Genomic DNA, 12,935 nt, shown 5'->3' with positions numbered 1-12,935 from the left:
TAATTATATATATTCATCAACTTAAATAATAAATTAAAATTAATTAACTAAACATACTTTGACTAATAACCAAATGTAAACACCATGAAACTTCCATATCTTTTTCCTATCAAACAAAATATATTGATAGCCCTTCACAAAAGAAACATCACTTTACATAAAGTCTCAGACCTGAATTTTAGTTGGTTATAGAAAAAAAAAAATAGACTTTTATTTAAAAAATGTGGTATATATTTTTTAAAATTGGTAAAAAAAGAAATATGTAATTTTAAAAAGGTGATAATTTTTTTTTAACTTTTAGGTTAAGTAGGTCCTAGACACAAACTTAAATCTATATTCAGAACCAAACTTGTATAAAGTATTGTTATTAAACATCAGTAGTATTTAATATTATCACAAGATAATGTCCTACATTAATTTTCTATAATAATTATTACTTAATTTAAAAATATATTAAACCTAATATACTAGTACTTAATTATAAATTCCAATAAAAATATGACAACTCAGTACTATATACTAATATATACCTTTTAACATTTATCTTTTATATATTTTATATTTAATTATGTGAAGTCCACCTTCCTTGGTAAGTTGCTATGTACTAGTACTTTTCTTATAATAATATATATATATATATATATATATATATGTTGAATATATATATATAGGTCATAGTTATAAGCTTTGGTTGTTATTTTATGTATATGGCTAAGAATAATGAAGTTGTTAGTAGTAACACAACAAGTTGTTGTACTACTTCTTCTTCTTGCTCTACTATATTAGCAGGTAGGGTTAAAAGTAGTCCAGCTCCATTTCTGTCCAAGACTTATGATTTGCTTGAGCTACAAGAAAGAACCAGAGCCGTTGGATCAAATGATGATCATGATAATAATAATAATGGATCAATAATTTCATGGAGTGAAGAAGGAGATGGATTCATAGTATGGTCTCCACCTGAATTTTCTGAGCTATTACTTCCTAAGTATTTCAAACACAACAATTTCTCAAGCTTCATTCGCCAGCTCAATACCTATGTGAGTCATCATATATACATTTATATATATATTTTTTAACATTTTAGTGATTTTTGGCAAAATTGATCATTTTCTTTATGTTCATAATTGGCATATAACAATGCTTTTTTAAAAAAAAATAAAAATAAAAATAAAATAATAATTCTGTACATAATAATCTTTTCTAAATAATATATTTAGTATATATATGTTCGGTTGAGTAATAATTAGTTCAAAAATTAAGAAGATGGAGTTTTTCTCCTTTAAAAAACAAAGTATGGATTTTTCCTCTTACTAAAAAAAAATAATTAATTAACATAATTAAACTCTATTTTTTTTAATCAAAATAAATAATATTACATTTCAATAACGTGTTGTTTCTCCTAATTTGATAAAATAAATTTGAAATTAATAGTATATTCAGTATTAAATTTAATTATGCACAGCCATTAATGGAAGATATATAATACATTTATATATATATATGAAATTATATAGGGTTTTATTTTATATAAATAATTGTCAAAACAATAAAAACATGATCATTTCTGAAAAAGATATAAAAAAATATATTTTCAAAAAAACATGCATGGAATTAAGAATTAATAATAGTCGGTGGTCAATATTGTTGTGCTCATCACATGAAAAAGTTTGTACTGCTTAATATATTATCTATATATATAGGAATATTTTACCTCACCCAATTTGAATATTAATATAGCCACTATTTGACAAGTTTTTTTTCCTTTTTGAAAAGTGCACTATTTGACAAGTTAAGAGAATAGTAATATACATAGATCATGTAAATTAATATATAACTAAATATTAATAAAAAAAAAAAACAAATTGGGTGTGTGTATGAACTGAAGTTAGGAATGTCAATGATAAAACTCAATGACCTTTAATTCTTTTTTGCTATAGCTAGACAAAAAAGACCATCTACCAAATTAAGTTAATTAACAAGCTATAGAATTTTCTGTATTATATTTAGATATATATATGGATCATTTTTTAATAGGTATTACCCATTGATCATTGATGGTTACTAAATAATTTAACTATAAATATTAATTTTAAAAATATTAAATTATTAAATGTTAATCCAATAACAAATAATAAAAGAGAAATTTAAATTTCTATACTTAATATATCTATTTAAATAAAAAAAATATCACTTTTTATATTATATTAAAAATATGTTTATATACAAAATATTTTACTCAAATTCAATTTTTTTTATCGAAAAACTTTTTTCTCTTAATTTTTTTTTCAGTTGATGGAACAATCCCAACTCATATAATATAAAAATGAGAGATATTTTTAATTAGATAGAAAAACTAAGCATAAAAACTGAAATTTTCATAATATTACTCATAAATAGGTAATACCCATTAAAAGTACACCCATATATATATATTATATAAAATAAACCAAAAAGGTCAAAATTAGCAAAGTGTAACATTAATACATCATGTGCAACATTAACTTAATTTATGTGTGTTCACAAGTGTAAATTGAAACACTAAAAAATAAATGATAAAATTATAATAATTGCATACAAAGTATGCTTAAAAATAGTAACTCTCTAAATCATTTCAAGCTATAGGGATTCAAGAAAACTTCATCCAAGAGATGGGAATTCAAGCATGAAAAGTTCCAAAAAGGGTGCAAGCACTTGTTGGTGGAGATCACTCGAAAAAAATGCGAACCGAGCGTTTTTCCAGCCTTTCTTAAGGCCTCGTTCGAGGAGAACACCACAACCACCACCCAAAAACACAATCGGTTACAACTTATGGCCGAGGAGAACAAAAATCTAATGAAGGAGAAATTAGAATTGCAAACACAAATTGCACAATTCAAAGCATTAGAGGATAAGTTGTTGGATTGTCTTGCTCACTACATGGGGGACAATAAGTTTAAGGGCTTTTGTTAGTTTTGATTAATTATTAGGTTAACACACATTAAATTGGTGTTTTTGGTCAAGCAAAAAAAAGAATCGGTTATATACTTTTGTATTTTTGTTATTATTATATGTTATGATATGGTCAATTAAAGTTTATATTAAGCTATTCATTATGTCTTTTTTTATTTAAATTATTCTACCGCTAAATGGGTCCAAATTTTATTTTTTCTTTGTTATATAGTTGGACTATGGAATAAAACAAATTATACCGTTTTTGACAAGAGTTCAAATGGAATATTGATTGGAAATTTGGTTACAAAAGCATATTGTAATGTGGGTCAATTGATATTTTATTGGGCTAGCTATTTAGTGTAAATTTAACTATTTTATTTAGTATTATTTTATAAATATCTAAAAATTAAAAAAAAAAAATCTTGAATCTACAACATTTTTTATTTTTATTTTACAGATTTTCTTACATAAATAAGTATTGTTGTTTAATGTTGTTCTAACTAAAACTTTAAGCATAGACGGGTTAGACTTGTGCCTAAAACATATCTAGTCCAAGGCCTAATTTTTTTCAATTTAGAAATACATATTTTTTTACTGATTTTGAAAAATATTACATTTTTTTTAATTAAGGATTCAAATTTCTTTTTCCATGACCCACTAAATTGGAGGGTGTGCTATGTATTATTTTCTCATTTAATTTTATTTTAGGTAAATACTATTTTGGACCTTATATTTTACAAAAATTACGAATTAGACTATTTTTTTTTATTAAATAACAATTTAGACCCAGTGTTTTTTAAAATGGTACAAAATATACCTTGAACTCAATTTTCAGTAATTTATTTTTTCAATATAACAAACTTGAAGCTAATATCTAACACGAATATATGCAAAATATATATATATATATATATATATATAACCAACCTAGTAATAATAACTTCAGGTCAATTATTATTAAGTTTCTAAAATAACCGTAAAACAACAAAACAAAACAATTAAAAACAACAATGAAACAACAGTAAAAACTTAACACAATATACAGTATAAAAAATACATAGTATAAACAATTAAAAACAACAGTGAAAGTTGGTATAAACTTAACACAGTATATAGTATAAAAAATACATAGTATTTTTGAAAAAAAAAATTCCACCCACAGTAAAAAAGAAAAAAAAAATAAGAAATTTGAGTATGTGGTGTAAAAACAAAAAAAAAAAAGGAAATTTACAAAAATACTATAATTTGGGTTAACTTTTACAAAAATATTGTCACACGGAAAAGTTTTCAAAAATATTGTATTTTTATAAAATACCTGTAAAACACAGAACAGAATAACTCAAAACAACAGTAGAACAACTACAAAACACCAGAAAAACACCAATGAAAACTTAACACAGTATACTCAGGGTCGGCCCTGACTTTTAGTGGGCCATAGAAAAAAAAATTATTTTGGACCTTTATTTAAAAAAAAATATAGTATTTATCAAAATCAGTAAAAAAAATAGTATAATTTTAAAAGGTAAATATTTTTTTTGGGCCCCTGGGATAGGTGGGCCCTAGGCACAGGCCTAGCCCGCCTATGCCCAGGGCCGGGCCTGAGTATACTGCAGTATGAAACTTATAAAAAAACACAGTAAAAAATACCGTTTGGCAGTATTTTTGTAAAAAATTAGTAAAATTTAGTATACCATGTAAAATTTAAAAAAAAAAAAGAGAATAATTTGTATTGGGCCTCTACTATGTGAGGCCTGGCCCAAAATGAGCCCATGTAGACAAAATTCGAAATCAGGTCCGAAACCTTAAACCCCCAAATTTTGTCTGAGAACCAAAACCCTAAAACCTCCATTTCCATCTTCGAAATCCAAGCTCCATTTCACTGAAAAAATGAATTCGAAGCTCTTCTCCGAGATCCTTATTAGAAATGCGAGGTCGAGCAGATCCTACTACACCAACACGGCCAGCAAGGCCTCACTCTACTCCAGAATCAGTCCTCTCGGGAGTCCTACCACAAGCGTTGTGCCCGAGCTTGATGACTGGATTCAAAAGGGGAAAAGGGTTCGAGTCGGAGAGCTTCAGCGCATCATTCATGATCTTCGCAAGCGCCGGCGTTTTTCTCAGGCCCTAGAGGTACGACGAAACTTTTTTTTTTGTTGTTGGTTTCAATGGTTCTCTTGTTTGTGTTGATTATGAGTTTTTATAGTGGACAATTTGTAATATGTAAAAACTGAATCTTGTAGAATTTCTGTTCTAATCACCATTTTCTAAAACTACATTCACAGGAGTAAATTTTTGGAATCAACTTTCACAATACTAATACTATGCAGAGTGAAGATGGTAGCTGTAAATAGTATATATAGCTTTGGGCTTTGTTTGAATCTTCCATTTTACAGGGAATTTATTTAGAGAGAAGTAAAGAAGAAATGGATGAAAATGTTTTCCATAAATATGATTTATGTATTTGTAATATTTTAAATTTCATAAACTTAAATTACATTCAAGTTTTGATTTTTCTAAAAATAGAATTCAATTCAAACATGATTTTTTCCCCTCTTAAAATCCAAGGTGCAAACAAGTCCTTAGTACTTAGAGTAGAGATTTACAGGTTATGATGAAAAAGGTACATTTTCAGTTGGACTTATTAGAGTTATTTTATTTTGGAGATTTAACTTAGTCAAAAATATTCAGAGCTTCATTACATTGGGATGTGTATATGGGGACATGAAATAGATGATGGATAATTGATCAGAATACTGCAAATGATTCTTGGATTTTGCTTTTTGGCACTTAAATTTACTTAATTTCTTTATTGTGGTAGATCTCGGAATGGATGAATAAGAAGGGTGTTTGCGTTTTCTCACCTACTGAACATGCTGTGCAACTGGATCTGATTGGAAAAGTTCACGGGTTTGTTGCTGCAGAAAGTTATTTCGATAATCTGAAGGAGCAAGATCAGAATGATAAGACTTACGGCGCCCTTCTGAATTGCTATGTTCGACAGCGCCAAACTGATAAGTCACTCTCTCATCTACAGAAAATGAAAGAGAAGGGTTTTGCTTCTTCATCTCTTACTTACAACGATATCATGTGCTTGTATGTAAATATTGGTCAGCATGAGAAGGTCCCTGATGTTCTAGCAGAGATGAAGGATAATAATGTTTCTCCCGACAACTTCAGCTATAGAATTTGCATGAATTCTTACGGTGTAAGATCTGATATTGAAGGAATGGAAAGGGTTCTCAAGGAGATGGAGAGCCAACCCGAAATTACTATGGATTGGAACACTTATGCTGTGGCTGCTAATTTGTACATAAAAGCAGGCCAACCTGATAAAGCAACCAGTGCTTTAAAGAAATCAGAAGAGAAGCTAGATAAGAAAGATTCAAGTGGATACAACCAATTAATTTCACTTTACGCTAAACTGGAAAATAAGGAAGAGGTCTTGAGGGTATGGGAACTGCAAAAAAGTGCTTGTAAGAGGTGCATAAACAAGGACTATATTGTTATGTTAGAATCTTTCGTGAGGCTCGGTGAGCTCGAGGAAGCTGAGAAAGTATTGAAGGAGTGGGAGTCTTCAGAAAACAATTATGATTTTCGTGTACCAAACTGTCTCATTGTCGGTTATGCTGAAAAGGGAGAGTGTGAGAAAGCAGAGAAACTGCTTGAGGACCTTTTGGAGAAAGGAAAAATGACCAGCCCCAACAGTTGGAGCATTGTGGCTTTGAAATACCTGGAAAAGAAGGAGACAGAAAAAGCTTTGGAGTTGATAAAGGTAGCTATCTCACTTCACTCACTTCATTCGGAAGTAGTGTGGAAACTCAATCCTAGAGTGACCACAAAATTGTTTAGTCAGCTCGGTGAAAATGAGAGCCCGGAAGCAGTGAAAGAATTCGTGGACTTATTGAAGACCGTTGTCCCGGTTAACAGACATATGTATTATGCATTGTTAAAGGCACATATAAGAGATGGTAAAGAAGTAGATGCCATTTTGGAGGGCATGAAAAGTGACAAGATAGATGAAGATGAAGTAACAAAGAAAATCCTTGCCATGAGACAAAACTCAACTTGAAAAACCCTAGTTTGGCAAGGGTATTTACTAGTACCAACTAAATTGGTTAGAATCTTGAAATTTTTGAGGCAACATTTGTATGGATCAACCAAGGAATTTCAATTTTTGGTTTTATTAAGATTACAATTTTCGGTTGTTGGATGCAAATAATTTTTGTTTTTGTGTTTTCACTTGTGTTGTTCTATTGAATAATTTGTTAATATTAGAACTCAAAAGTTGTAATTTTTCTTCTTAGCTTTCTGCCTTCAAAACAGTTAATATATGTCACATTCGAAAGCTTCAAAAATGAGAATTTTCTCAAGTCAATTTCAAAGCAACTAATGATATTTTTTTGATAAAAATATTCAAAACATGAAAGTTGTATCACTTCACCTTACTTTTTCTAACACCATTAAGAATAAGAGAACATTATTATTAATGATTTGAATTACCCAAAAATTCACGATGAACACATCAAATTTCATTTCCTAACTGTAGGGCATACTTTGTCAAAGTCAAAGTTTTTCTATATACATATAATCACTGTCAAATTTTTCTTATATTTATATGTATAACATAGAATTATGTACATACTTGTGGGAGTTCCTATGCGTTTTTATTAGGTGCCGTTTGGTAACACTTTTTTAATCAGTTTTCTGTTTTTAAAAGTAGAAAAGTGAAAATATTTTTCAAAAACATGTTCTATAAAATTGTTTTTATTTTTCAATTTTATAATTAGAAATCAAAATTTTAAAAACAAAAAAAATCACTTTCAATAATTTTTTAAATAGTTTTTTTTCTTAATCAATCTTTTAGATTACAACCAGATCCGGACCCAAATCCCCTCCCTACAGCCCTGGCGCTAAACCCGACTTTTGACTTCAACCCGAATCCGACCCCGGACCTAGACCCGACTTAAATAAAATCAAAAAATAAAAATAAAAATGAAATTTACAGAACACACTTTTGTTTTCTATTTTTAAAATTGAAAAACAAAAGTGGTTACAGAACACATTTTTGTTTTTCAAAAATAAATTTTTTAAAAACAAAAATTTTACTTTCATTTTGTGATTAAAAAATTAAAAAATAAAAGTGTTACCAAACGGCGCCTAAAAAAATGTATTTTAGAATGTAATTATTATTTGTATGGGTGTACTTCATGAATTACTAAATATTTTTTGTATGATTTTATTTTTATTCCAATTTTTACAGCTTTTACAATTATTACGGAATTATCTTTTTAAAATTGTATTTTACAATATAATGAATAATACTTTTTTTTGCTTTTATAAGAAAATTGTAAAAAGTTTACTATAAGTGATTTTGGTGGCAAGAGGGATCGTTTAAAATTTTAATAAGTATACATTAGGGATGGTAATTAAACTTGTGGGTTCGGGTACTTGCAGATATTTGCCCCTAATGGGGTGGGGGCGGGGTTGAATTTCAGAAGCGGGAACGGGGTTGAATTTCAGAAGCGGGAACGTGTATGAGTTTAAATGTTCATATCCGAGTTGGGTTCGGAACGGGGCGAGAGAATAAATACTCTCCCGAAACACGTCCCAATATAATATATGTAAATATTTAATTTTTAAAATCTTAACTATTACAATTATAATAATTTTATGCTTTAGGTTTTTTATTATTACATTAATAAGACATTTCAGTTTTCATGAAAATATTTACGTTGATGCATATTAATAATCGCACTTAACAGATTTTAAAAAAATTACACTTAACTACTTATTTTTTATTGCCAATTTTGTATTTACTAACTTCATTTATTATACACACTAATTACACTTATCTTTTTGAATAAAAATCATAAGATTTATTAATTAATAAATTCGTTCAAAACAATAGAACGCACTTCAGAGGAACAGTCCTCCAGCTGAAGCACACGACCTGTAGAGAAACAAGAATCTCTTGCCAAGCAATAAGCTAACTTATTTGCAGACCGTTTTACAAAACACAAATTAACAAAAGATAAAGCCAAAAGCAAATTTCGAACATCTTGAACAATAAGACCAAAGTGTGAAGATATAAAAATACCACTCTGAATCGCTTAGACACACACCAAACTATCTGTTTCCAACATGACTCAATCCCACGAATGAGTAGCAATCCCTCTACCGTCTTGCTGTTATGGTATTTTTTAGTTGTTCCAATGTTTTAATTGTTCTACTGTTTTGTTGTTTTACAGTTGTTTTATAAAAAGATAGCATTTTTAGTAAAAAAATCTCGTGTAGCAGTAAAACTGTGAACTTTTACCTAAATTTCAGTATTTTTGTAAAAATTCCTATTATCATTACATACGATGTGTATTACAATAAATTTTATAAACAGTTATGTGATAATTTTTAAAATAAAAAAACTAATCATATTTATTCAAATAGAGACTCACTTATTTTTTTATGTGCTCATATAGTACTTGACTACTTGTTTAAACTTGAAAAAAAAAAGTACTAAGCAATGGAAAGTACAAGAGTGTGCTTCATAGGAGCTTGGTGAACAAGAAAGAGACTCGAATGTCATGGGCGGTGTTTTGTGCCCCTCCCCATCAAACGATGATCGGACCTTTGCCGGAGCTCATCGATGAACACAACTTGCCTAAGTTTTCTACCAAAACATATGCAGAGTATCGCCATTGCAAGTTCAACAAGCTTCCACAACAAAAGACTAAAACTAATGTTAATTAGTGTATGAGAGAGAGGCACACATATGAACTCATGTTGGGTCTCTTCTACCTTTCTAGTTTTCCTAATAAAATAAATCTCATGTAAGAATTTCAAGACTCACAAATATGTTATGTTTTGTGATCTGAAGGTTTTCTCTTCAGTACCTTTTATAACTTCTTTTGGAAGAAGAAAAGAAGTATGTTTAAGTTTGAATTAAGTTTTAAATAATAATGTTTCTATTACAATAATGGAAGGTTGTTTCAACATAATTTGTCTTTAATTTTAGTCAAAAAAGATCAAGAACCTAAGTTCACAATTAAGAATAGTACAATTACTATAAACTAATAAACTAACACAAAATCATCATATTGCTAGTATAGACTATAGAGCATTGATACTAAACTTGACATTTCATGCAATATTTATTTACACTAATAATAGTATAAAAAATCTCAATAGGCATCTCGAGCCACATGGCATCACATGAATGGTGGAAGATTACTGCTCGGGATGCCCATAGCAATAGCATTGTTCTAACGATATAGGGTGTTAGACACTAGGGTGCTTTTTATTATTATTTCTCTAAATATTATTTCTCTAAATATAAGGGGGGAAAGATCAGATGCATCAGAACCATCTCAAAACACAAAGATAAAACCAAGCTAGTAACTGAGATGTATCAAAATTTGGAGTTTACAAACATTAATAATATGGGATATAAAGCCATATCATAACATCAGAACACTATTTCAGAAAACTATGCAAACCAATTCTTAGAAACAGTGTCAAATGTCTCCTCAGACATTTTTATGACAATAAAAGATTTTACTCTGTCAGTGTAGATTTAAGCTCTCCATTGTCTTTAAGCTCCAGAATTATATCACAACCACCTATCAGTTCACCTTTGTAATACAGCTGAGGAAAAGTTGGCCAGTTCGAGAAGACTTTCAGTCCCTGTCTCACTTTCTCGTCGCTTAAAATATCAAAAGACCCGAAAGGCACACCCTCCTCCTTAAGGGCATTAACAACTTTGGAGCTGAAACCACATTTGGGAGCATCTGGTGTACCTTTCATGAAGAGCATTACTGGTGAAGAAGTAACCAATTTCTTTAACCGATCTTCAAGACTCTCTTTCTGGATGATCCCTTTCTCGGCTAACACTTTCCTGAGTTCCCCACTTTTCTGCATCTCTAATAAGATGTCTGATCCACCAATCAGTTCACCCTTAACATATATTTGAGGATAACTGGACCAGTTTGAATAAACCTTAAGCCCTTGACGGACTTCTTCATCGGAAAGAATGTCGAAAGATCCAAAATCCACCTTTTCTTGCTTGAGGATTTCAACTGCCTTATGACTGAAACCGCATTTGGGTTCATCAGGTTTTCCCTTTATAAACACCATAACTGGGCTTGAATTAACTATACTTTTGAGCCGAGAATTAAGGGTTGCACTCAAGCCAGTAGATTCCGAGATGCCACCCTTTCCAGTTCCAGCTTCAGCTTCTTTAACCATTTCGGATTCAGTTGACTGAATTCCATGGTCTCTAAAAACATCCTTTAGTTCACCACTTTCGTGCATTGCGATTACAATGTCACACCCACCAAGAAGCTCACCTTTGCAATAGAGCTGAGGAAAGGTTGGCCAGTTGGAGTACTTCTTTAACCCCTCACGAACTTCATTGTCTGACAGAATATCAAAGCTTCCAAAATTAATCTTCTCTTCCTTCAAGATGTCAACAACTTTTCGGCTAAATCCACACCTAGGCTCCTCTGGAGTTCCTTTTATGAATATCATAACTGTGTTAGAGTCAATCAACTGCTGCAACCGCTTATTCAAAGCATCATTAGTGCCAGTTTTTCCTTGGTTGCCAACATGGGAAGATCCATTATCTTTCGCAATATCTTTCACAGCTTCAAGAACAGTAGATCCTGCAGCCATCCCAAGGCTGGCAGGAGCAGCAGGTTCTCCAGGATGTATGAACCCAGCAACTTTAGCAACTTTATTGGCCAAACTAGATGGATCCGCACCCTCTAGTGTATCAAAAGTTTTACCATCCTAACAAAACAGAATATACAATGATATTAAACACCCTCCCCCTCCTCTACAATGAAGTAACACGCATTACAAGAACTAATATAGGTTATAGCTGAACAAAAAACAAAGAATTACAAAACAACAAAACAATAGGTTTAGCTTATCCGGATTCAATTTTTTCTTCTTCTTTTCTCACTTAACAGAATTCCAAAAAAATAAGTACTTTTGATCAAAAAAAAATTTGGGTAGATTCATCAAAAGTTGTGATTTTAAGTCCACAAAACCATTTATCAAAAAGGGTAAAACAAGTAACATGGATGTTATTCATGGAATATCTAAAGTCCCCCCCAAACACAGAAGGCGAATGAATCAAGACCTTTACTTTATCACACACCAGAATGTGAAAAACAAAAGTTGTATTTTTTAACAAAAACTATTATTTAAGTGAAAGAGCAGTAATTTATGTACCTAGGCAAATCAGCTAAATAAAGAAAGTGATACAATCCCAATCAAATCACTGTAATAATTAACAACAGCAACAAGATCAACCCATAGCCTTAGAACAACTCAAACTCCTAAATGCCCAAAACAAAACTCTGATTAACAGTACACAAAAACCATACCTTGGCGAAGACAAAGAATGGCACAGCCGAAATGGAATAAGCCTCAGAAATTTCAGCTTGCTGTTCAGCCTCAACCTAAAACATTCAAAGGAGATCAATCAACATCATTAAAAAAAAAGATTTCGTACCCAAATTGACAAAAAGAGGAAAAGAGAGAAACCCTTAAGAAATTAGCAAGAGGGAAATCGATGGCGAGGTGGGAGAAGACTTTGTCCATGTGCTTTGAAGCTTCACACCAGGAAGCCCAGAAATGGAGGATGACCGGAGCACCGGTACGGACAAGGTCGTCGAGCTCCTGCTTCGATTGAACATCTTTCACAGAACCACCCATGGATTCTAGAGAGAGAGAGAGAGAGAGAGAGAGAGGAGAGAGAGAGAATAGTGACTAGTGTAATGAGTTTGGTATTTCGGTGTTTTTGTGGTGATTTTCACTTTGGGCTTTAGGCCCATAATAATATTTGGGCCGTCAGCTGTTTATTCCTATAAGGTGAGGAATACCTTTTTTGTATCAATTAATCAAAAATATCCTCATATTATATTTCATTTAAATATACCCACTTTTATGAGTGGATTGCCTAATATACCACTGCCCTACACTTAAGTGTAGCACATGATTTATAT

The 12,935-nt window shown here is 30.7% G+C and overlaps 3 protein-coding genes across 3 annotated transcripts; 2 read left to right on the top strand and 1 right to left on the bottom strand.

Moving 5' to 3' along the window:
* The first annotated feature begins 675 nt into the window (after nucleotides 1–675).
* LOC115710312 (heat stress transcription factor B-2a-like) lies at nucleotides 676–3,070 on the top strand. The gene is made up of 2 exons (XM_030638679.2): nucleotides 676–1,037; nucleotides 2,623–3,070. Exons 1-2 carry the CDS (start codon nucleotides 702–704, stop codon nucleotides 2,947–2,949), a joined length of 663 nt encoding a protein of 220 aa, XP_030494539.2. The 5' UTR covers nucleotides 676–701; the 3' UTR covers nucleotides 2,950–3,070.
* A 1,602-nt stretch (nucleotides 3,071–4,672) lies between these two features.
* Nucleotides 4,673–7,286, top strand: LOC115710236 (pentatricopeptide repeat-containing protein At4g21705, mitochondrial). The gene is made up of 2 exons (XM_030638583.2): nucleotides 4,673–5,061; nucleotides 5,750–7,286. The coding sequence occupies exons 1-2, from the start codon at nucleotides 4,819–4,821 to the stop codon at nucleotides 6,998–7,000; spliced, it is 1,494 nt and encodes a 497-aa protein (XP_030494443.2). The 5' UTR covers nucleotides 4,673–4,818; the 3' UTR covers nucleotides 7,001–7,286.
* Nucleotides 7,287–10,306: 3,020 nt separating this feature from the next.
* Nucleotides 10,307–12,732, bottom strand: LOC115709526 (monothiol glutaredoxin-S17). The gene is made up of 3 exons (XM_030637647.2): nucleotides 12,475–12,732; nucleotides 12,315–12,389; nucleotides 10,307–11,712 (listed from the first exon to the last, which is right to left on the bottom strand). The coding sequence occupies exons 1-3, from the start codon at nucleotides 12,643–12,645 to the stop codon at nucleotides 10,480–10,482; spliced, it is 1,479 nt and encodes a 492-aa protein (XP_030493507.2). The 5' UTR covers nucleotides 12,646–12,732; the 3' UTR covers nucleotides 10,307–10,479.
* Between the last annotated feature and the right edge of the window lie 203 nt (nucleotides 12,733–12,935).

This window comes from Cannabis sativa, chromosome 3, assembly GCF_029168945.1.
Source record: "Cannabis sativa cultivar Pink pepper isolate KNU-18-1 chromosome 3, ASM2916894v1, whole genome shotgun sequence".
In the NCBI taxonomy this organism is placed as follows: domain Eukaryota; kingdom Viridiplantae; phylum Streptophyta; class Magnoliopsida; order Rosales; family Cannabaceae; genus Cannabis; species Cannabis sativa.
This window is presented reverse-complemented; position numbering and strand designations above follow the sequence as displayed.

Bases quoted from the DNA above. Each gene is read 5' to 3' on its own strand.
- LOC115710312 (XM_030638679.2), top strand. From the start codon at position 702: ATGTATATGGCTAAGAATAATGAAGTTGTTAGTAGTAACACAACAAGT. The intron at 1,038-2,622 runs GTGAGTCATCAT...TTCAAGCTATAG, and splicing joins TTCGCCAGCTCAATACCTAT to GGATTCAAGAAAACTTCATC.
- LOC115710236 (XM_030638583.2), top strand. From the start codon at position 4,819: ATGAATTCGAAGCTCTTCTCCGAGATCCTTATTAGAAATGCGAGGTCG. The intron at 5,062-5,749 runs GTACGACGAAAC...TTATTGTGGTAG, and splicing joins GTTTTTCTCAGGCCCTAGAG to ATCTCGGAATGGATGAATAA.
- LOC115709526 (XM_030637647.2), bottom strand. From the start codon at position 12,645: ATGGGTGGTTCTGTGAAAGATGTTCAATCGAAGCAGGAGCTCGACGAC. The intron at 12,390-12,474 runs GTTTCTCTCTTT...TGAATGTTTTAG, and splicing joins CTCTTGCTAATTTCTTAAGG to GTTGAGGCTGAACAGCAAGC. The intron at 11,713-12,314 runs GTATGGTTTTTG...CTGTTTTGTTAG, and splicing joins CATTCTTTGTCTTCGCCAAG to GATGGTAAAACTTTTGATAC.